This window comes from Pelophylax lessonae, assembly GCF_965119305.1.
Source record: "Pelophylax lessonae genome assembly, chromosome: 1".
NCBI classification, from domain to species: Eukaryota; Metazoa; Chordata; class Amphibia; order Anura; family Ranidae; genus Pelophylax; species Pelophylax lessonae.
The window spans coordinates 515,821,777-515,846,722 of NC_138768.1; the positions used below are offsets into that span (position 1 = coordinate 515,821,777).

Consider the following 24,946-nt stretch of genomic DNA (forward strand, 5'->3'; position numbering starts at 1 on the left):
TAAAAACCAGTAAGGAGGGAGCAGGAGGGCAGGGCCCCCCTGCGCTGTGTGATTCTGTGGTCACACACAGCCCATCTCGGGAGCACTGGTACCCCCAAAAGTGTCAAAAATGTCAGTTAGGGGTCCGATCTGTCCGCCACAATGTCGCACAGGTGATCAAAGGACGTAAAGTTGGGTACAGGGTTGCATGACCGCGCAATTGTCAGTTAAAGTCGCACAGTGCCAAGTTGCAAAAAGTGGCCTGGACGTAAAGCAGGAAAATACTCCGGTGGTAAAGTGGTTAAACATATACAACTTCATTGTGCAATACAAAAATATACATATAAAACATTAAAAACATTTTTACAACGTAAAACAACAGTTATCACAATGTAGCATAAAATATATATTTTTTCTCCTCGATACCTTCTCAATTCCCTGCTGTATAGGAGGAAGTAATTTCATCCATACAGTAGCAATGAGTAACATCCCATTCAAATGTTATACAAGCTGGAACCCTGGTGTGTAAAAATAAAATAAAAAATTCCTCTTGCACAGCTTAGAAAGTTTATCACCACCTTTCTCTGCCCTTATAATATACTCTTTACCCTGTATCTTCAAAGAGGTTGCATCCGAATTATGTATGCCAATAAAATATTTAGACTCATTAGTCCTTTTACTACTAATTTTCTGACCAAATGAGGTTTCAATGAAAAAATTAAGTGAATATATTGACATACAGTTAAAGCATTTACTACTGATTTTGCAGCAGGCCATATTTATTCAGTTCTGCCACTAGAAGGCATGCCATGAAACTAATTGCATTTGTTAGGCCCCTTTCACACACGCTGTCCGTTTGTCCGTTTTTCATCCATCCGTTGACAGATGAAAAACGGACATCAATGCATCTCTATGTAAAAACGGATGAAAGACGGATAACAACTGATGAAAAACGGATAACAACTGACGAAAAACGGATGACAACTGACGAAAAACGGATGACAACTGACGAAAAACGGATGACAACTGACGTTGTGTGAAAGGGGCCTTTTTATGTGTATACAATTTGTTATTAATACATTTTATTTGATTTTGTGATGTAGCGTAATATAGATTTTAATGCAAATGTTGTGATAATTATTTCCGCTGTAAAAAATTGTATAAAAAAGGCATATGTCATTGTCATAGCAAAAGCATCATAAGTAAGTACAAATTTTAAACATTTTATGTATGAAAGCAGCCTAAAATGTTACTTTTAGGTTTCTCTAATGTTACTTATTTGGTGCCCCGCTGGAGGAAAGTACCATCTAGAATAAAATAAAATTGGGGCAAAGTAGGAATAAGTAAAAATAGAATGGTCACAAAATAAAACTACTAAATGTATTCCCGTGAATCTTAGGTATACATAAATAGTGGATAATCTTACCAAAAAGTCTCCAGTGACAACTAATGCTTTGCTGCTACTTTGTTGTCCTATTTGGGATCCTCCTGTCATATTGTTCTCCATGCTATTCAAGCCATTTTCCAGTAGGTACCTGAATAATGACAATATTGGAGTTTAGTGCAGTCTACATATAGGGAACAAAAGAAAATATGAGAGATACAAAGGCAGAGAAGAATTGGAGGACTAAATATAAATGCGATAGATTCAAAGAGCAACTGAACGAATGTAAAGTACAGCACCAGTGCAAGGAGCATATTTGTACCAGTGCGTACAGCACGGATGAATATGTGGACCTGAGGGGACGCAGAGCGTCTAATCAAATCTGGTCTTGAATTTTGTGTGAACCCACCATTTTCTTCATATGCATTTCAAGTGTTACAGGTTTGCTATGACTAAGATGCTACAATTCATAGTTCTGCATCATTGGGCTACTTCATAGCTGCTTATATGAAACTATAATCTAAGCCTTAAGGCCTGGTTCACATTAGTGTGATTTTAGATGCAATTTCAGTCCCACAGAATTGCATGAAATCGTACTGTTTTCAATGGTGCCCTTCACATCAATGCCACTTAGCATGGCGTGATTTTGGAAAAGGATCCTATAGTGCTTTGGTGGGATTCCATCACGATTTTGGCCCCACAGAATATGCAAACCACATCCAAAATGGAACCAAGGTGCACTACGTATTCACACTGAAAATTGGATCAAAATTGGATAGCAGTAGTGTGAACCTAGCCTCAAGGTTGTGAAAGGGTTCTAGATTATAGATTATAGGCACCATTGGGTCTACCCCGAAAATGGTGACTACACCCAACCTCTTATCCTTACTAGATAAACTAATCACACATACTGTATGAGCCCTATATTTAGTAACCCAGATTTTAAACCATCAAATGGTGCTTTTTCATGTCTTGTTTAGGTAGAGTTTTGCTGACCCAATTGTATTTTTAAACAGCATGTCTCCGTGTATAGTGCTTATTTGTATTTATTTGTATAAATTTTGTCAAGTAGGAGGAAGAAAAACCTAAATGAGAGGACCTACACATCCAATATTTCTTGAACTTGGCCAAAACCTTTGATCCCCGTTCTTGCTTTACACCATTTAAGGAGGTGTGCTGAAACTGGGATCCTACCTCACTCTATATTGCATTTCTCTTATATTATTATATTATCTATATATTACATATTTTACTACTTCCTCACTACCTTCAGGTTTTCCTTTGGGATTTGTATCCTACTCTTAGACTTTCACAGCGGTTTCACCCTTTTTCATTTTCCCTATTGGGCTTCTATTAATTTATGTTTTTTCATTCGGTTATGTGGTTTTCCATACATTTTTCTTTATTACGGTCATATATTCCATTTACATTGTGCTATTTAGTCGCACCTGCCACTATTCCTTGCACCATTTCAACCTCTATCTTTAGCAGCACTTTGATATGATATTTTTATAAATATTGCTTTACTACATACATACAATTTACTATTTTTTATAGATATCCTCTCACGAACGATGCCACACAGTATACTCTCCTTTTTGTTTTGGTTATTCCAGCCCACCATGTGTGCAGCGTATTCTGCCTATCCCGCCTGCTCTGTGTGCCCTCGGCTCCCGGGGAGGACATTTGGGCCACATTTATTCACCATGCCACACACTATCCGAGCTTGCATGTAAGTTTGGGTATCTAGGGGCTTTGGTTTCCCCTCCCCTTTCTTTTCCCCTTGTTTCCATCTCTCAATTATCATCATGGTGCTATTTTTCTTATATGTCTTTTATAAGTTCCCATGCATCCACTCCTGACGAAGTGGCGATGGGCCACGAAACGCATTGAGGTTACGATGCTATGTACTTATTATATACTCCACTACTACTTGGATTTTAATACGTGATACTGTGAACATATTATATGACTTTATTATTTGGAATCTCGCCTTGCTGATTGTTATGTATTTGGATCCGAGGACCATGTATTAACTCCCTTAGTGTGTTGACTATGTAACAGTTTTTGTCATGCTCTGATTATGTGTATAGTAAAAATGTGTAAACCTTCCATGTCAGCTGTGTCATGTTTCTCATGCAAATTCCTAACCTCTTTCTTTTATCCTATATTGCATATCTCTGATCACAACTGATTCCCTCTGAACACTATACTCCATGTTGTCAACCAAAATAGGAAAGGGACCTAGGCATTCAGTTTACTCCACAACAGAGTAAAAATTGTATTCATTTTGCACAACATTCTTTGATCTCTGCTAAATTCCAGGAATCTGGCTATAAAATTGAATACATTACATTGTACCAAAGGCCTTGCATACATTTTACTATAAAATCTCCAAGGTTTGTTGGAGATTTAACAGACAGGAGAGTTCCCTTTTTAGCATAATTTGGTGTTTTCCGAAAGTGAGGCCCTTCTGGAGACAAGTGCAAAAAAAAAAAAAAAAAACCTATGAGCTTGATCAGGGCGACAACCCAGCTTCCTGTCTTATCCACTCAAATCACCTGCCAATATAATTGTAGCACCCTCTAGTGTAAAGTTAGAGTAATAAAGTTATGCTAACTCACAGTAGTTTGAGTGAGTTTGGGTAATTGGTCTAGGTTTACTGTAGGTCAGGCTGGAGGGCTCTACAGGTCAGACCTCTGGCACCTCCCCCTGGTTCTAGAAACTACCAGAAGTTTCTAGAAGCTAGTGTGTGGAGGCAAAGGGGTAGTGATCTGCAGATTCTTGGGAATATGACCAATCACCAGACAGAAAGCCAGACAGAAGGGTGGTTGGGTCAGCCCATACATATTGAAGAGCCTGGCAAGGGGGGTTGTGGTCTGGTGGAAGATGGGGTGCTGAGGCTGTGTCATGAAGCCTGTGAAGGAACCCCAGGGGCTGGGGGGGGGGGGGCTCTGCCTCCAGTCTACAGCTGAGAAAGGATAGAAGCTGAAGAGAGGATCTTCACTACCCTTCAGTCTCTTCTGGGAGATACCCTGGCTAGCAAGGGAAGACCTGGATAGCAAGGGACCTAAAAAGAAGTCTTATCCAAAGCAGCAGGATTTAAGGCACAGTGTGAGTACCCTTACACCACCAGGGCCTACAAGGAAAATGGCTGCCAGATGCACTATCCAGCATGCTTTCACAGGGACAGTGTCACAGCTAACCTAAATCTCTTGCTCTTTACAAGACAGCCAGTTGGGCTGGTATTTTCAGTGAAGAGGACATAGAACTCCTGCAAGTATGGGACTTTGCTAAATTTCCCTAAGTGGACATAGAGCTCCTACAAGAGAAATTATTTCTGCTAACTCAAGAGAGACTGATATCTTTCCAGTGGGAATACAGTCCAAGATCTGAAATTTTCTGTGTACATAGAGAAGAAAGTTGTCCTCAAGTTGTTCTACCAAGTCAAGTTGGGCATCCCATAACCCCTCTTCCTCATCCAAGTTGTTTCCCTTAATAAAACAAAAAAAAAACAAGCCCGTTGATGGTTACTGGCTTTGAATAAAGGGGGAGATTGCGTGTTGGCTGGCTGTGCAGGAATGGGGGGACCCAAAAATCCAGCAGCCTTCTAGGGGGTAGTGCTACATAACAATACTAAAATTCCTTAATGATTGATTTACTAAATGCTGCTAGGGCTGTGTTCCCATGCTGTGGAGACAGGAATCACCCCATCCACACAATTACAGCTCAACAGGTTTTTTGAAATCCATCTTATGAGAATGAGCCCTCAGAACCTACAGGCGTGAGAGCTGAAATCTTGAGTAAAAAATAAATAGAAGTAGCAGCTTACTGCCTAACAAGAGTAGATCTGCCATTTATAAACATACTGAAGGAGGTTTTCATTTTTTTACCTTATTTCTGTCTCTTCCACAATCTGCATTTCACTTGAAATAAGGTTACAGGAATATGCAATGTTCACTGCTGTCTCTGAAACATTACAAGGGCATTATTTATTAGGATAAAATAGGACTAAACATTACTAAGTTATAGTATCTACAAAATATATATTAGAAAGGTCTCATATAAGTCAAGGTTTATTTCCCAATGTGTTTAGGCAGAAGAAAGGAGGTTGTGATGTTGCTATGCAGGACTTAGTGTTGTAGCTGGTCTGGATACTTTCTATGTGGTCCAAACTTTCAGCCAACCACCATCTAATGTGCACTTCAATCATGCCTTCCCAAGGTGTTCGGTTACCACCCCTAAGTGTCTGGATATATACATAGGAGGGAAGCGCTGCCTTGGCTGCAGATATAGGATCTTGTTTTTCAAGCAGAATTGTGTAGAACAAGGATGGGACCATCCGCTAAATCAGCATGCCAAAGTCGAGAAAACTTGTTGCGCTGGAAACTTGCTACTCATCCTACCTTGTCCACCTGGAGAAATGCTATTAACACAGTATTGCCTTTGTACAAGTTGACCTATGAGAGTACAAACTGTCCCAAAAAATCCAACAAGGTCTGATCAGCCTAGATAGACACTCAGGGACAAGAATCACATCTGATTAGATTCCTTTATTTTGTCTTTCTAGTACCCCATCCTCTTCCTTTTTCCTCCTCCTTTTTTTCCTCTTCCTCCAGTGGCTAATAACTTGATAAGTCACACTGATCATATTTGACTAGACAGCCTGATGTTATCTTAGTGATTTAAATTGTTGCTTTGAACCGGGGTTTTGGCCTGAAAAGGCCTACCTGTGTCTCCTTTTATTTTTTCTTCCTGATTTACCAAACGGCTGCTGCAGTTGTTAAATGATGCTGTGCCTTAATTTACGTACTTCCTTTGCCTTATTTTACATTTTCTTTAACTTTACATTTCACTATGTGGTGTGTCTACACCCATTTTGCTATCTTACACTGTACTTTTTTGGATTACTACTGATTGTGGCATTGTTGGCCCTTACTCGGTAAATTTTTAATAAACTGTATACCTGTTAAAAAAAAAAAACATTGCAGTAAAAGCCATTGAGAGTGGCCAGTCTCCAGAGTCCAAAAGGCTTGGGATAAGCAAAAAGCAAACCAGTCGGGAACATGCAGCTTGCAGTTAAAGTTTAGGAGGCAGAGAAAGTGTGCCCCGCAGACAGCTTGTACCTAGAAAGGTTGAACCCCACCCTCCAAAGTCCCAAGACCAGGGACAAGCATAGATAGCAATAATGTATAGAGAGAAATAGCCGCACTCCAACTTGAAGGTGAAAAATATAAAATCTGTTTTATTCGTATCCAAAAGATAAAGTCAATTCAAAGTGTATCCATAATATAGTCAGAGACAAGAGATGAACGCATAGTAGTTGACGCGTTTCACGGATAAACGTCCGCTTAGTCATTACGACTAAGCGGACGTTTATCCGTGAAACGTGTCAACTACTACTTCATTACGACTAAGCGGACGTTTATCCGTGAAACGCGTCAACTACTATGCGTTCATCTCTTGTCTCTGACTATATTATGGATACACTTTGAATTGATTTTATCTTTTGGATACGAATAAAACAGATTTTATATTTTTCACCTTCAAGTTGGAGTGCGGCTATTTCTCTCTATACATTATAGTTGCCTGGACTGCGGATCCTTGCTGCACCTTATTTTGATGGTTGGGATTACCTTATCACTGGAGTGGTTCTTTTGCCCTTTCTGCTGATCTGTAAGCATAGATAGCAAACCATGCCTAGAAACTGCCACCTGCAGTGAACATGCAGGAACAGAAAGGGAATACCCTGCGAAAAGGTACTGTTAAAGGTACTTAACATAGACAGTGAAACCCTCAGAGAACTTGCCGCCCACAGTAAGAACCCCTGCCGTGGTCTTCCCCTCAGGAAAAGCGCTGCTGGCAGCGGAAGAGCCCACTGCAAACAGCAACGTCTGCACTCCTATCAGCCAGGAACAGAAGTTCTAAAAACAGAACAGAACTCAATTGACCTGTTAATAGGAAAAGCCTCCTTTGCCAGACTGGTGAGAGAAGTATGCATAATGTATACTCGTGATATTCCAGTCCAATGGCAAGGTATCGCAATCATGGCATTACAGGGGGCATTCCTGGGGAGACTATTTGAAGGCTCTCAGCTCTGCTATCTGCATGCCAAAAGGTCCACCCTGTTTGTTCAGGAAATGCAGCTGGGTTGGAGGATTCAAGGGGCCACAATGGACTGGGATAAGGGCCCCTCTCTTACCTCAAGGCCTTTAAAGGTTTAAAATGTAAAGATTAAAGTCATTTTTCTACTTTTGTTAAAAGTTTAGAAAACCACATCTGAAGGTCAACAATTTTGTCTTAATTATTCACCCAGAAATTTACCAAGCCAAAATCCTGATCTCTCAAGCAGTACACCATGAAACTCAGTTGAGATGCCATACCTTGTTTATCACCGGTGAGCATCCAAATCTTCATGTTTCCCTTTCTCAAGAGCTGGATTGTCTGAGGGACTTCATTTTGCAATTTATCTTCAATGGCAGTGGCTCCAAGGAGCTGAAAGAGTGAATTTTTTTTTCTGACAGATCATGTAGGTGATCATAGGAAACATTTACAGGTAGACAAAAGTACTTCATTTTTGTTACCATTGCAGAGTTATTCCTAATGCAGTATGCAAGGATACACATTTTTGTCACACCCTGGGTAAAGATGCAGAGATAGTGAGTATGAGCTTTAATGCAATTTGCTGTTGGTACCAGTCCAGAGCATGACAAATGTTCAAAATTCTGTTGGATTTAGTCGCAAATTTGAGGTTGATAAATATTCTATCAGTGCTCTCCAGAGTGCTGAACTACATTGGTTACTCTTGTTCAGAACTTTTAGGGCCCTTGTACACTGTCTTAAAAAAAAAACCCGCCAGAGCTCTTGGCAGAAAGAAACACTATATATATATATATATATATATATATATATATATATTTTTTTTTTTTTTTTTTTGTACCAATGCTTAGTGTTTTTTCTGCCAAAAAACCACTCTCAAAAACACAATACAGAAGGGTTTTTTTTGCAACTAAACATTGAGCTTAAAATATACCTCTGTAGCCAGGGGCGGAATATGGTTACCTGATGATACAGACTTGTCCACTGTTTCCTAGACTGTCTCTATACTCCCCTAGTGTTGGTCTCAGACTTTATGCATCATACTCCTGAGACTGGAAGAGAGCATTGTGGGAACTGTGGTCTTTTGAAGAGATATTACTGAACTGCTGTACTGTTCATGGACTACACCTCCCAGCAGGTTGATTGCTCCAGGGGAGAATTGTAGGAGAGACTATAAAGGAATCTGCTGACCAAGCCAACACTCTCTTGCTCACTGGAATCCATTGTGCGTGCATTGGTTTGCCGCAGAGGGAGAGGACTGCGGCCTACTGCACTACACCCAGCCATCTGCAGATTCAGCTCCGGTGGGACCGACGATACTCCCTACGTCGTGGACACCCAGCAGCCTCGCTGATCATATCGGAGTCAGTGGAACTCACTGAATCAGCAGACCACAGCCATCTCAGTTGCTTGCAGCATGGAGGGTTGATCTAGACTGGTCTTCAGGGAGTTATAAAACGGTCATCAGGATTGAGGAGAGAGCACTTGCTCAAAGCCCAGTTATCAGCCACTACAACATCTCTTTTAATGCTGTATACAGACACCCTACACCTGGATTAATAAATGGATTACCATTAGTCAGAACCAGTTACATTGCATTGATTGTCTCACACTGTTTTGCATTTGGGAATTCTTTGTTCTTTGAGCTCCAACTGCCGGTGAAGATAATAGCAAGGCCTTGTATTCTGAACAGTGCTATTCTATTGCTTTTAAGGGGACACGCTACTGGTATCTAGATCACCTCAACTCTCATTAGGATAAAAGGTATTATAGGCTATCCGGGGGTTCCCCTTTAGTAGGGGTATTCCTCACTGCAATCTATAGCTTTCCTAAGAGATTTATTCACCCGCTGTCTGTTATTGTTATTGTGTACATTGGTGTTATTTACTTATCACTGCTAATGGTCGCTTAGCTGCTTTTTTTCCTGTGTATTACTTCAACTGAGTCTTGGCTGTTAATCTGGGGCTTAGTTGACCAATACCCTTTTCTACATCTTTCTTTTGAGCAAGTAACCTGAAAGAGTTAAAGCAAGTCTGTATTGTGTCATTTAAAGGTATACACAATATGTCTGAACCTATCGTGTCAGGAGGGTGGGACAGTTCACAGGGTCAAGACGGCACAGAAAAATATGCAACTACCAGCAGCCCCCAAGGGGGCAGTGCTACACCCCTAAACAACCTAATGTTCATGCACACATAGGATAACATAAGTTGCTTCTACATGCAAAATGCTAAACTCTTCTAGGAGCAGCTTTTTTTTAAGCCAGTGTGCATAGACCCTGCTCCTTAAAGTTGTTTTCTTTTGTCAACAAAAGCAAAAATGTTCCTGTTCCAGAATACGTAGGTTTTGTAAAGCTCATGTAGCAAAGTGCATGTGAAAAGGTACTGTGAGTAAGTAGGTGGCGAAAGAGGTACCCAAGGGAAAGGGACTGGAGATATTGTGACCGAGGGGCAAGGTGGGTATGAAGTGGGTGCTGTGACTGTGGGGCGAGGTGAGTGGTAGGGTGGTGCTGTGACCATGTGACGAGTTGGGTAGAAGGAGGTACCATTATATTGAGGGTGAGTTGGGAGGGCAGCAATGTGACCATGTAGCAAGGCGTGCAGAAGGGTGAAGTGGAAGTAGAAGGGTGCTGTGACTTTGCGGTGAAGTGGGTACTGTGAGGTGGAAAGTAGATGGGCATTGATTTTTCGGTGCAGTGGGTGGGAGGGCTGCACTGTGACTGTGGGGCAAGGTTGATGAAAGGCCGTCACTGAGAGTAGTTAGGGTGGTGTGTGGGAGGGGGTGCTGTGATGGGTGGGGGGAAGGTGGATAGGAGTGGTATGCTGCCATAGAAAAGGTGGGAACCAAGTGGTATAGAGAGGAGGGGGGGTTGGGAGGGGGTGTGCTGTGTCAGGAGGAAGACGACGTGGTGGGGCATGGGGGGGGGGGGGCACTGGTACTGGAGGTCAAGCTAGTTTGGAATTGGTACTGGGAAAGGGAAGGTGCCTGGGGAAAGCATGGATGATGATAAGTGTGTGCAGAAAATGAGGGGCATGCATGCTATGCAGAGTAGTCAGGGCTAGAGGTGTGAAGGAATAGGAGAAGGTGTTGTATGGGAGTTGGTAAAAATGTGCAGATGAGCAGTATAGGAGCAGGACAGCAGAGGAAAGGACCGCAAGCTGGATTTAAAGCGTTCAGTGTCACTTTGAATCCAGCCACTTGTAATTTTCTTCCCCCTGCAGAGTAGGAGAGGAGCAATCAGAGTTTAGTGTTAGATGTTCTCTATTTCTGCTCCATGTGTTTTCTGTGTGCCTCTTTTTCTGTTCCCCCAGTGGCAAAATGGAAGTTGGACATTTTTGTACATACAAGCTAACTGAAAATAGACTTAGGGTTCTAAATCCATTGTGCAATAAGCTCAATTCACAAAAACTTTAGCACAGGACAAGAATTGAGTGTACTTACTGTCTTTTTTTTTTTTTTAGCATGGGCTATCTATTAATGATCAACTTCAGACATGTAGCCAGGATCCATAATTAAGAAACAAGAGCTCCGCCCTCCAAACTTCCCAGGCATCGGAAAAGTGAAGGATTCCCAGTTAAGAAATGAGTACAGGGAATTTATGGAATGCATTTGTCTAGGATTTTTTATGACATCACTAGCACATACACCCTATACCATAATAGTCAGATTATTCAGAAAAAAAAAATGAGATATACTTACGCAAAGCCAGACTGACTTTTTGGTTTATTGGTTTATATCAGTTAGGGTTCATTCAGTCGGGTGCTGAGACCCGTCCTCCATGCTGAGCCGCATTTTCTCCTTGTGCATCCACCTTGGAGCTGTCTCTGGGCAGCTGATATAAGTGGATGCAGATGTAGTGGCTGCAGGGACACAATTGCATGTCAAAATTTGGTGTGTGGGCAAATGTTGACATACGACTGACGGTGCAGCTGCTGCATCTGCATACACTTCTATGGGCTGCCTGCATGCAGCTCCCAGGTGAATGCACAGGTAGCAAAAAGGTGACTTAACAAGGAAGAAGGGTCTCCGCACCCATCTAAATGAGCCCATAAAGAAGAACTAAAGTTTACTATACTCGAACCCACTCCAGCAATGCAAGCTCCTTCTCTGGCGTCAACATCTTCTCTTGGTCTTCTCAGGTTTGGCATCTTCAAATGAAGTTTGCAAGTTGGCAGGTTAGGTTTTGAAGCATAAAAGACATACACATTCACATGTATGTGCAAAATGCAGCTTGAGCTACAGAGCTCCGCCAGCAACCATCTTTTTTTTTTTTATCCACCCTCTGCACGGGTGTACTAATCAATGCACCTGTGGGAATCCTTATAGTATATATTTATATGAAACCATTTGTTACACTGGACAAAAATTTACCAAAACTGGTGTAGTCCTCTACTCTTGCATCATTCACAGAATATACCCATCTGCCCCCGCGGAGTTCTGGGGGTGCTCAGCAGATCCAGCAGGCTTCATTCTCATCTTTTGGCAATGCCCATATATTTAAACATATTGGGAAGCTGTAGCTTCAGTAATTTACTCTGTGACCACTTTCCGGGTATCCTGGACTGTGGAGGTATATTTGCTGTGTCTGGTAGACACTCTGGCTTATCTTAAGGCTTCCAGGACTCTGATAGGATTGTTATTGTTCTAAGCAAGAAAAGCTATTCTGCTCCAGTGGAAATCCCCATTGGCATCAACTCCAAACTTGTGGAAAAAATTGTTTAATGCTAGTCTGCCATTATACAAAACCACCTATTTAGCGAGAGGGTGCCTGATGGGGAAAAGGGAGCAGCCATTTTATTTATCAAACATGTATTTATGATTAAGCAGATATATTGAATGTATATGTTGTGAGAAGTCATATTGTATAACAGCTGTTGTGTTCAAAAGCCATTTACACCTCCAACTGTTAGATTGCTATCTCGACCTTTGAAGACCTGTTCAGCAAACAAGCCTTGGAAGTGATGTGAATGACCATCCGCATATCAAAGAATATCACCAAAGACTCAAATGGGACTTCAAAAGAATTTAGTTATCTAGGTGCCACCCACTTCAGAATGTATAAATTGCAATACAAGTCCTTAGCCAGATAGAAAAATGGTTTTCAAACCAACAGAATGTAGTGTGACTGAATTGCTCTCCAAACATGCCTTTCTACCTACATGTTTGTAAAATAATTTTTTTTTTTTCTCAATTTGGCGTCAACAGTCAAAATGTTACTGAAACCCATGAGTTCTGGGGTTTTCCCTACAGTGCCACAAGAAATTCCACAACGTTTGAAACATTTGGGTCCAGGATCCTTCCACTAATACCAACACTGAACCTCCCAGTTAGTAAATTACCTCACAAGGCGCTGAAAGAATATATACAGTAAGTATGGTCGAAAACCATAATCATTTTGCACTCCAGAGAATGGTGACTTCCAGCTTACCAGAGCAAGGCTCAATGCTAACCTTAGTACCCTACAACATACTAATATCCTCTGGAGCTAATAGTGGAAGTTGGTTAGTTTGAGTGACAATTTTGGCGCTTAGGATACTTTTTTGATGTTTGGTTTTGCTTCTTTGTTTTTATTTCTTTGTTTTTATTGAACTGTACGTGTGCCGAGCCTTGGTATGCCCAATAGGCTCTTTTTTGTATCCTAAAATTTAAAACTGATATAAAAAGAATTTAAAAAAACCTGTCATTTCAGTCATAGTGCAATGATGCACCAAAGCCTGTGTATCATTTCAGTTACTTGCTGTTACCTGTAGATTTTTTTCCATGTCCTCATATACTTGTCCAAGATGATCTTCACGATTCTGAAGTGTTATAGAGGCTTCATGGTGCTTTTCTTCCCACATCCTATACTCTTGCTCCTCTACCTCTTTATATGCCAGACAAAGTGTTCTCAGAGTCTCTTCAGAAAAGACCTAGAAGTGCAGCGGCAGAATAGAAATTCATTTTTGTAGAACTTACATCACATATACATTTTTTATGGAACAAAAATAATATTCCTGTCCTCTGATGCTTGCTTGCTTGAATTAAGCTCTCTGTGTGGCTTCTACCTAAATGTACAATCATGTTATTTTAAAGAAAACCTTTCCCTTCTTTTACACAAAATGGTTAATGCAGGTTGATAAAGCCCAATTATAGCCAACATGTTTTTTTATTTTATTTGGTGCAGAGTGGGGAAGAGTTAAAAACTGTGGGAGGTTGTATAGGTCTGTGTTACTGATAAGAGATTTCCACTTACTTCCTGCTTTGTGTGACACACATCATCTGAACCGGAAGGAAGTACATTTGTATACAACAAGGGTGCAGCCAACTGCAGTTGTGTCATGGTAATGGAATGGCAGACTGGACAATGCTATAGCTACACAGCTTAGGATCTAAAAAGGTTCATGCATGCAGACAGACAAATACAGGTATTTTTCTGGCATACGTTTTTCTGGCACACGTTTTTGTGTCACTTTTCTGCCCACGGGAGCTGCATGAGCCGCACACAGCTTGCCATACAAGTTAAGGGTTGTACGCCGTTGTACTCTTCCAAATGACAATGCTTCTTTGCATTGGTTTTTAGCCATGCATGCATGTACATCCATGCATGTACAGTTTCCAAATACGGAGGACACACATGTGCAGGTAAACACTGATGCAAATCTCTGGGGAACCCTATTACTTACATTCAAGGCATCCATAAGGACCTCTGTGTTACAGTTAGGATGCAGGCGCTGTAATATCACACAGTCTGCTCCTTTGGCGTAAAGTTTTATTTTTCCTTCTTCATTTCTTACTGTAAGAGAAACAAATAAATATAAAAACATGTGAATCTGATATTTTCTAAGAAAAAGGTTCAACTGGAGCTCCAAGTGAACCTCTTTTCTTCTAAATATACCTTATAAAACAACCGAAATACAAAAATAAAATATAAGAGAACCGATTTTTAATACAAATATTTCTCTGTGATTCTAAACAGTCTTTTAATGTTTAATTTATGAAATCGACAAACTATCACTTGGAAGTCTCCAGTCCCAGCAAACTTTTTCAGCACAATTCAAAGATTGGGCAGGAATATAGATTGCCAGGAAAATACATGTGGTTCCCTGTAACACTTTTTTTTGCTGCAGTTGTAACTGTTCCAAGCAGTGTTTGTACAACTCGTCTTGTTGTTGTTGAGGATTACAATAAAATGTTTTCTACAACATTGGGCTGAATTAGTACAGAAGTCACTTTCCATGTAGCCTGTGACTTCAAAAACTCAATCAAGTTCAAGAAAAATGTATACTTTCTACATTTTAGATAACTTATGAGAACAGAGGTGAAAGTAAATTAGCCCCATTGTATTGGAAAAGGGGGGTGCTTTCTTTTGTCTCCCCGGGGATACATTCAATTGCACTTGGTCCCGTTCAAATATGTCCCTTGGTTTCTACGCAGCATGGTCAGACAGGTCCCCCCCCCCCCCCCCAATCCAACAATACCACAATTTCAAATATACCATTAAACCTGGAAATCAAAAGGCACCTACATCCCAGAAGAGAACATTTTTAGAAACAATGATAAAGGGATGTATAAACAATGTATAACAATGTATAAAGGTGCCATTATACAAACGTCATAAAAACATTTTGTTTATTGTGCTTTACCATTAAAAAATATGCAAATACCTTTAAACTTTAAAAACAAGCAAGAATTATCGAATACAGATTCCTAAATTGTTGATAAATGCTCCTCACTCGACATGTTTCGCCAATCGGCTTCTTCAGGAGCCATTAAGCAGTGGCGGCTGGTGCTCAAAATTTTTGGGGGGGCACAAAAAGAAAAATGTAATAGGTATTGCTTCGCGACAAAAAACGCAGTAAAAAATTGCGTGACTTTGAAGTCATGGTACAGGCATGGCACAGGTGATGGTATAGGCATGGCACAGGTGATGGTACAGGAGATGGTATAGGCATGGCACAGATATGGTATAGGCATGGCACAGATATGGTATAGGCATGCCACAGGAGATGGTACATGCCCCCTTTCAATGCAGAGACCAGCGTGCGTGCCCCCTTTAATGCAGAGATCAGCGTGCGTGCCCCCTTCAATGCAATGAACACTGTGCTGTGCCCCCTTCAATGCAATGAACACTGTGCTGTGCCCCCTTTCGATGCAGAGACCAGCGTGCGTGCCCCCTTTAATGCAGAGTTCAGCGTGCGTGCCCCCTTCAATGCAATGAACACTGTGCTGTGCCCCCTTCAATGCAATGAACACTGTGCTGTGACCCCATTAATGCAATAAACACTGTACTATGCCCCCTTCAATGCAATAAACACTGTGCTGTGCCCCCTTCAATGCAATAAACACTGTGCTGTGACCCCTTCAATGCAATGAACAATGTGCTGTGACCCCTTCAATGCAATATACACTGTGCTGTGACCCCTTCAATGCAACAAACACTGTGCTGTGCCCCCTTCAATGCAATAAACACTGTGCTGTGCCCCCTTCAATGCAATAACCACTGTGCTGTGACCCCTTCAATGCAATAAACACTGTGCTGTGCCCCCTTCAATGCAATAAACACTGTGCTGTTCCCCCTTCAATGCAATGAACACTGTGCTGTTCCCCCTTCAATGCAATAAACACTGTGCTGTGTCCCCTTCAATGCAATAAACACTGTGCTGTGACCCCTTCAATGCAATGAACAATGTGCTGTGACCCCTTCAATGCAATAAACACTGTGCTGTGACCCCTTCAATGCAATAAACACTGTGCTGTGCCCCCTTCAATGCAATAAACACTGTGCTGTGCCCCCTTCAATGCAATAAACACTGCTGTGCCCCCTTCAATGCAATAAACACTGTGCTGTGCCCCCTTCAATGCAATGAACAATGTGCTGTGACCCCTTCAATGCAATGAACAATGTGCTGTGACCCCTTCAATGCAATAAACACTGTGCTGTGCCCCCTTCAATGCAATAAACACTGTGCTGTGCCCCCTTCAATGCAATGAACACTGTGCTGTGCCCCCTTCAATGCAATGAACACTGTGCTGTGCCCCCTTCAATGCAACAAACACTGTGCTGTGCCCCCTTCAATGCAATGAACACTGTGCTGTGCCCCCACAATGCAGAGTTCAGCGTGCGTGCCCCCTTCAATGCAACTGTGCTCTCCCCCCTTCAATGCAATGAACACTGTTCCGTGCCCCCACCAATGCAGAGTTCAGCGTGCGTGCCCCTTTCAATGCAGAGTGCCACAGCATTGTCCCCAATCACTGCAGAGCGCCACAGCATTGTCCCCAATGATTGCAGAGTGCCACAGCATTGTACCCCAATGATTGCAGAGTGCCCACAGCATTGTACCCCGATGATTGCAGAGTGCCCACAGCATTGTACCCCAATGATTGCAGAGTGCTCACAGCATTGTACCCCAATGATTGCAGAGTGCCACAGCATTGTACCCCAATGATTGCAGAGTGCCACATCATTGTACCCCATGATTGCAGAGTGCCCACAGCATTGTACCCCAATGATTGCAGAGTGCCACAGCATTGTACCCCAATGATTGCAGAGTGCCACAGAATTGTACCCTAATGATTGCAGAGTGCCCACAGCATTGTACCCCAATGATTGCAGAGTGCCAAAGCATTGTACCCCAATGATTGCAGAGTGCCACAGAATTGTACCCCAATGATTGCAGAGTGCCCACAGCATTGTACCCCAATGATTGCAGAGTGCCCACAGCATTGTCCCTCAATGATTGCAGAGTGCCCACAGCATTGTACCCCAATGATTGCAGAGTGCCCACAGCATTGTCCCCCAATCAATGCAGAGACCAGCGTGCGTGCTCCCTTCAATTTAATGCACTTACCTGGCGGCGAAGGGTTCTCCCCTCCTCGATCCAGTTTGTCCTCTTCTGCGGCGGCGGCGGCGGGAAGGTGAGCGGCTTCTCCCTCGTCCTCCGAGCGGCGGCGACGGTGAGTGACTGACGCACGCACCGGCACCGCCCCCATTGTGACGTCAGCGATCGGATGTCCTGGATGATGATTGGTCCAGGCTGGAGACTGGACCAATCACAGCCAGGATATCACGAAGGTGGGGGTGGCCAAGCGCTCTTTCCTGTCCCCAGGTTACACCCCCAGAAGGCAGCCAATCGGTGCCTTTCTGGGTCGTAAACCCCCCCCCCCCCTTTAGCCACCACACCGATTTTTTTTTTATAGAACTTTATTGTTCTTTTTTGTCATTTTGTTTTCCTTTTTTTAAGGGGGGCAGCGCCCTGGAGCCCCCTATGCACGGGCCGCCACTGCCGTTAAGCAATATATTGTCACAACATCGATATCCAAAAATGTAATGAACAGCTTCACAAGGAGTCACAGAGGTTTAAAGTTTAGGAGTATTTGCATATTTTTTAATTGTAAAGCAAAATAAACAAATGTTTTATGACTTGTGTGTTATGGCACTTTTAAAGCCACAAGAAAGAAAATGTGTTTGTGGTTGACGGCTGTGGGCTCTGGCAGCAGGGGCTGCTCTGGAGAACAGTGCTGCCATTCAGAAAAATAGATCACACAGACTGCGTCACTGTGTGTCTATCAGAGCTTTTACACATACACAGCCCGGTTAATGGATGACGCAGCACTGCAGTGCTGAGTGATCTTTCAGTTTTATGAATAAGTGATCAGCAATGTTGGGCTTTGTCATATACTGCACCAGCCTGACATTGCTGAACGCTCATTCATAAATAGTGAAAGATCACACAGCGGTGCAGCGCCGTGTCATCTATCGGCTGATCTGTGTATGTGTAAAAGCAATGGCTAATAAACACAGAGAACCTCAGCTCGGAGTGATCTGTCACTATTATGAATGAACTATAAGCACTGCTTGTTTATACATATTAGTAAAAATGCCTAAGAGCTGCAGCTCTGTGTAATGTATCTGCAGCTTCTTGCACACACACAGCAGATACATGATTACACAGAGCCATATCTCTAAGTGACCTTTTACTATTATAAATAAACAATTAGAACTGATTCATAATAGTGACAGACAGCTCAGTTCAGAGAGGGGGCAGGGCTCCATGCTTGCAGGACCTCCCCCTACTATGGGATAATTCATTATAGGATATTCTTTTATCCACAATTCTACTTTAAATTGTTTGAGTTTATGCACACAGCCGTGAGGGGGCTATATAGCATCCAACGTCTCTGTAAAATCTTTCCCAGGACCTGCAGCTGTTGGGAAAATCCACTTGTAGATATCAATAGGAAGATGCGGCTATACGAAATGATGTGGCGGGGGGTTGCATAAAGCATGCACCCGTACATGGATTTGTGCTGCATTTGGAGCATACTCCCATGCAGGTGCTTTATACAACATCCTGCGCATAAACATGTACACTTGCATCTCTTAAATGATGTCAATGGGCAGCTTTACTTAGCAGGTGTAGGTCCTAAGAAAGTTTTTATGGAGGAGGCTTTGAATGCCGTACGCCCCCCTTCTGGATGTGTGCATGAACCCTGTAACAGTTTTTTCTATTCCAGACTAAACATACAAACTCCCTATACATTCCCTTTAGTATGAATAAATATTGCCTTTATTGCCCATGTTACCCAGAGGTAATGGGGTAGTGGTTGAGAGTTTAGTAGCACCCTTTCAGCAATTGGCAGAAATTTACTGATCCTGTTGTTAGTTTATATTATTTAAATAAAGTAATTTGTATAGTGCCAACAATTTACACAACACTTGACTGACAGGTTATTAGTCCCTGCCCTCAAGCAGCTTCCAATCTGAGGTCCCTCTCTCACATACATACATATATTAGAGCCAATTTAAACATTAGCAAAGTTAACCTACCAGCATTTCTTTAGAGCTTGGGACTCGGAAGGAAACCTAGGTAGGTGCTAGAGAGAAAGTATATTGTTGAGTCCTGTCTGCTTACCAGAAGGACTGCAGGTAAATCTATATTGTTCTCTGCCTATCAGAGAGCAGGATCTGTTAGTGAAGTCTGCTTATTGTGCTTAGGTGCAACCCATTCTGTCTTCAGAGTGTTTCACACTGGTCCAATAAGGAGGCATATTGGACAGTGGGAGGAAACCTGACAAATGAGTGCACAGGCGTTTGATACAGCCCAGATTCGATCCATCTACAGTCAGGCAGATTATACAAACGCCAAACCTGCCTGCTGCTATAGCCACTAGCAGTAGTCATTGTATTCTGCCAGTCGGGAAAGCACCCTGCAGGCAGAATACAGTAGTGCTGCAGGAGGCAATAAAGCTATTTTCTTTCCTTCCACTTGTGGTGGAAGAAAAGAAAATCAATGAATCTATGGCTTGCATTAGATATACTGTAGTTTTCATATAGCAAACTATAAGAGTTTGTTCTTAACACCTGATTGTATATCAACAGCCTTAATGCTGCATGCACTTACCTAAAATGGACATCCTTTTGCGATCACTATTAAAGTCCATCAGTGCCAGGATTCTGTAGGTTACTTCTGTACCCATCTCACTTATGGTGATGGATTCTTGGGTGCGGGCAAGAAAAACATAGCCAAAATTTCTGGCAGCAGTGACTAAGGCCTCTTCATCTGGAGATGCAGCCTTGTAGATTAAGCCTTCTACGAAAAAAAAAAAATAATAAAACAAAAAAATAAATAAAATAATAAAAAAATGTCAACATAATAGTCCATGTGAAATCTGCTTAGGTATTGTCATTATGTTTCATCACATTTTACCTACATGGTAGATGTACTTTACAATTCAGAAAAATGTGAAGATATTATTTATATATATTTATTTTTATTTGATTAAATTAATTTAGAAAAGCTACATAAGGGGAGTATTTTTAAAGTGGTGAAAGTGCTATTCACAGCACATTTACTTTGCATTTACCCTAGGTTCATATCTATGCGATCCAAGTCCTTAACAACTGATGAGTCATCAACAGGGGCATGCTGGGCCAACAACATCACAAGGAAGTGGGGCCACCCAGTGACATCCGCGGTTGACCCCTCCCCTTCGTTTATTGAGAACTGGCAGATGATGGAGCCGGCAGACAGCGGGAGTGGACTTGTCAAAAGATAAGGGTCCGGTATGGATTTTGGGGGGGACGGCATGCAATTTTTTTTTACATTTTGGTGAGGGGTTCCCCTCAAAATCCATACCAGACCGAAAGGGCCTGAAGGGCCTGGTATGGATTGGGGATGGGGGACGGGACCCTACGCTTTTTTTCCCTGATTTTTTTGCCTGCAATTCTTTTTTACATTCAGCTGATGTCTCCTCATTGGTTGTTAAGGATGCAGCGGTTGTTAAGAACATTCTGTGTTATACTGGCCACCAATGTAAGGGGACATTTAAAACATAATTTGTTATGGTAGTAAATAACATATGCTGTAGTTTGGGGCCTGTGCCCCATTACTGTGATAATTAGGGTGTTGTTCAGTGGTGTTTGGTTAGAGGCCCCAAAAAAGTTTGCTATGGACCCCGGGGCTGGTACACTCCTGGCTAGTATTATATAAGGTGACAACATTTTTAAAATGAATTCCGGGGCATTTTTTTTTTTTACTGGCAAATGGTAAACTACTTTATAAGCATATTTTCCTCAAATTATATATGCAGTGTATGTGGTGTGTGTTTATGGAATGATTGTATGATATATACGTTATTTCTCACATTTCGTCCATGAGATAAAAGAGACTTCTTAGAATTTTTTGAGATATGACTACCAAATATTATGAAGATAAGATAGAGAAAAAACAGAGTGCAGAGTTCAGGAGTGCGTTACATAAAGAATGCAGGGCTAAGGAGTTTGCTGCATAAAGAATGCAGGGCTCAGTAACTTTTTTCAGTCCATAACTTAAAATTCCTTATCATGACATGCGATTTTAAATCTGATGCCACTTATGACTTACCTTCCTTGTTATTATCCAACATAACTGTGTGACAAAGTGCTATGGCCCTAAAGAATTCTTGGATTAAAGGTTCCTGATTCTTCTGTAATTCTTCCACCAGGGTTTGGTCATAGAACTCAAATGACTTGTTTGCATATTTATTCCAAGTGAATAACAGTTTCTGTAAAATAAGAAAATTAACTCTGTGTACCCAACACTGGATAAAAAAAATGAAATAACTGAAATGACATGTGGGTGAATCGGTCACAAATCATAATACCTCTGTAAGAAGCAATAAAGGGAAGCTGCAATTCTGTGACTCTAATAACTGCAATTCCAGTGAAATAGAAATAGATATCAGTGTACATTTACTTGCTCTAAACTCGTATATTCACTTATGCTAGGTTCACACCTTTGCATTTTTGCAGCCCACATTTGTGCAAGCATGGCAGCCAGTCATAGGGTATTTCCCACCTCCAGGTGCACACACTGCTCCACTTGTTGTCTCCAATGACCAGTCTAGGGGTTTTCTTTCTTATTTGGAGAACTTGGATAGCGAAGGATATTAGGATACTTCAAATATTCACGCGTGAGGATAGCTTTCCCGGTAGAACTGTGTACCAGACTATACAGAATAGAGCAAAGTCCCTTTTTAGTAGAAGGAATTTAGTGGACACTGCTTCTTCAAGACACCAGCTGGTGTCCCGCTTAGCCTACACCTAGCAGCAGACTTCTAGCACCCAGAGGGGGATTCAGCAGCACCAGTCTCTAGGGTCCGTTTAGGGGGGTCTGTACTCACAAGTTCCTGGACACAGGTCAGCCTCCTCCATGATACCAGACAGGATCTTTGTATATCCTCCCTCAGTCAGCCCTCAGGAGAACCCTGGGTTTCAGCATTTAACGTTCAGGCCCTCAGGTTGCCCAACTGAGGCCACATGGCAGCCTGTGCTGGGGAAAGGGACAGGCCCCCCTCCACTCCTAACCTCTCCTCTCCAGAAGAAGACTCTCTGAAATATATATACAGGTACCCAGCATGCTTAGGGGCACCTCTCCTTGTAATTGGCCAGGACTGTGTTCATGCTGGCATCTGCATGATTTTTGCCCACTGTCCAGCACTTTCCATAGCTGCAAGACCAGTGTGAAACTTCAAGACAGTTAAAGAGTTACTAAACCCACACCAGTAAAATCAGTCTGTATATGCAGTAGAGCATACTTGTTATACTCACTGTGGAACCTAAGGGGTTAATCCTGCTCAATGTGTAAAAAGGCTGTTTGATCCTGTCTTCTCTGATCCTCCCCTTCTTCCACTTTCCCCAATCCTTCTCCTGATGGAACACTCAGTTTGGAGTGTATTGCTAGAGAGCTTTTTTATTTCTTGGGAGAGTGCATGTGACCAGCACAGGGCCAATCAGCGCTGTCCAGATAGAGGGTCAGGGTTCCTGCAGCCTCATAGGACTCCTCCTACAAGCTTTAACCAGACACTGATAGAAGTCATAAGACTGCTATATACTGCTGATGAGAAAATTTATTTAGCAGTTTATATTTACTACAATGATTGCATTTCCATGTTCTATGTACTGTGGGAGACCAGATATAGTGAATGCAGGGTGCTGGGTTAAGTAACACTTTAACCTGTTGCCGCCGATCGCATGCAAACAATCGGCCTCTCGGCGGCTGATCCCGGCCCATTCCTATGTGGTCAGCCAATGACAGCTGATCACGTGATGTAAACAGAGCCGGTAAACAGCTTTTTTTCCCCTCACGCTGATAGTGCGAGGAAGAAAAAAAAAAAAACTATTAATGTCTGGAGTAGATGCCTACATGTGAACGGAGCCTAATGGTCCTCTGGAGAGCAGTAAAACCCAAGGGGTGCTTTAATCCTTCCCCATGCTATCCAATACTAGAAATACATTTTTGGCTGGACACAGGGCCGATCCTGGGCGGGTGCACGGGGTGAACCGCACCCAGGCGCCGCGAGCTGAGGTGGAGGAGGGGCGCCGAAGCTCCAGTGGCAGAGTCTTCCCCTCCTCCAGCCGCAGTGGCGTACCAGCGGAGCGGGGAGGGGCGGGGCGGCCCGCCCCGGGTGCCAGTTACTGGGGGGGTGTCAGGCCGGTGTCCTGCCTGCATCTTAGTGTGAAGGCAGCTACCCCCCCCCAGCCCCTTAGTGCTCCTTGCCCCCCCCTTAGTGCTCTTAACCCCCCTCAGTGCTCTTAATCCCCCTCAGTGCTCTTAACCCCCCAGTGCTCTTAACCCCCCAGTGCTCTTAACTCCTTAACTCCCCCCAGTGCTCTTAACCCCCCCTCAGTGCTCTTAACCCCCCAGTGCTCTTAGCCCCCCCTCAGTGCTCTTAGCCCCCCCAGTGCTCTTAGCCCCCCAGTGCTCTTTAGCCCCCCCAGTGCTCTTTAGCCCCCCCGATGCTCTTTAGCCCCCCCAATGCTCTTCAGCTCCACACAGTGCTTTTCATCTCCCTCCCCCCTATGCTCTCTGGCTCCCCCAGTGCTTTCCACCCCCCTGTGCTCCCTGGCTCCCCTCTCAGTGATTTCCAGTTCCCCCAGTGCTCTCCAGTTCCCCCTCCCCCCGTGCTCTCCATCCCCCTGGTTTTGCCTGCCCCCCCCCAGTGCTCTGTGCCCCCCCAGTGCTCTCCACCCCCTGTGCCTTCCAATCCCCCTGCAATGCTTTCCAAACCCCCCCTTAATTCTCTCCAGTCCCCCCTATTCCCCCCTGCCCTTCAGCTCCTCCAGTGCTCTCTGCTTCCCATGTGCTCTCCGGCCCCCCTAGTGCTCTTCTATCTTCTATCATGTCCTCAGTCTCTGACCATCTCTTGTATCATGTCCTCAGTCTCTGACCATCTCCTGTATCATGTCTGCAGTCTCTGACTATCTCCTGTACCATGTTCTCAGTCTCTGACCATCTCTTGTATCATGTCCTCAGTCTCTGACCATCTCTTGTATCATGTCCTCAGTCTCTGACCATCTTTTGTATCATGTCCTCAGTCTCTTACTGTAATGTTCCGGTACCTTTGGTACCCTAAATTACTCTTTTTACAAGTGTATGCGCCCCACCATTCTCTTTTGGAAAGGTGCGCATACACCTTTAAGACTGAAGCTGTCATCACTCAGCGCCGGACTAGATGGCTATTTAAATCGCCGGTTCTCACTCACATGTGTTCGTTCAAACACCCTTACCTGGATGCTAACTTGGCTTGAAGCTTTCGTGCTTGCAAGCATACCTCGCTGACGGAACCTCGCTGCGCTGATCCCTGTATCCCGCTTCCGGATCATCCGCTCCTCCTGAACCAACCTTCGGCTGTATTGCTATTAGTGCTAAGTACCCCGCAGGGGAACCCTCTATAAACTTATACTAAGCTTACACTATCTAGCTCTGCATAGTAAAGACTATTTATCACATCTGCATATCTAGATTGCTAGCTCTTAAGACTACTGCTACTTATTCCTGCACTGGGTTGATCTCTCTTGTATGTCCACCTGCTACTCTGTCATCTGCTACCATACATGATTGCTAAACCTACCTGCATCCATCTGCTACTGTCTTACCTTCAAGTGTCTGTCACCTACCACCTCCACTCAACCTGTCTCTTAAATCTTCATCACTGTGTTACTACATACATAAAGCCACTCTAGGA

At 43.0% G+C, this 24,946-nt stretch overlaps 1 protein-coding gene across 2 annotated transcripts in view; it reads right to left on the reverse strand.

Annotated features, from left to right (window-relative positions):
• The window catches only part of LOC309547466 (phospholipid-transporting ATPase IK-like), a 269,016-nt gene that overhangs the window by 100,276 nt on the left and 143,794 nt on the right, over nt 1-24,946 (reverse strand). For both annotated transcript variants that reach the window (XM_082247329.1, XM_082247328.1), the window contains exons 15-21: nt 21,325-21,484; nt 19,843-20,031; nt 14,125-14,234; nt 13,207-13,371; nt 7,747-7,858; nt 5,257-5,332; nt 1,406-1,514 (exon numbers count right to left, since the gene is read on the reverse strand). In XM_082247329.1, coding sequence (XP_082103455.1) covers nt 1,406-1,514; nt 5,257-5,332; nt 7,747-7,858; nt 13,207-13,371; nt 14,125-14,234; nt 19,843-20,031; nt 21,325-21,484 — 921 coding nt within the window. The remainder of the gene's footprint in view (nt 1-1,405; nt 1,515-5,256; nt 5,333-7,746; nt 7,859-13,206; nt 13,372-14,124; nt 14,235-19,842; nt 20,032-21,324; nt 21,485-24,946) is intronic.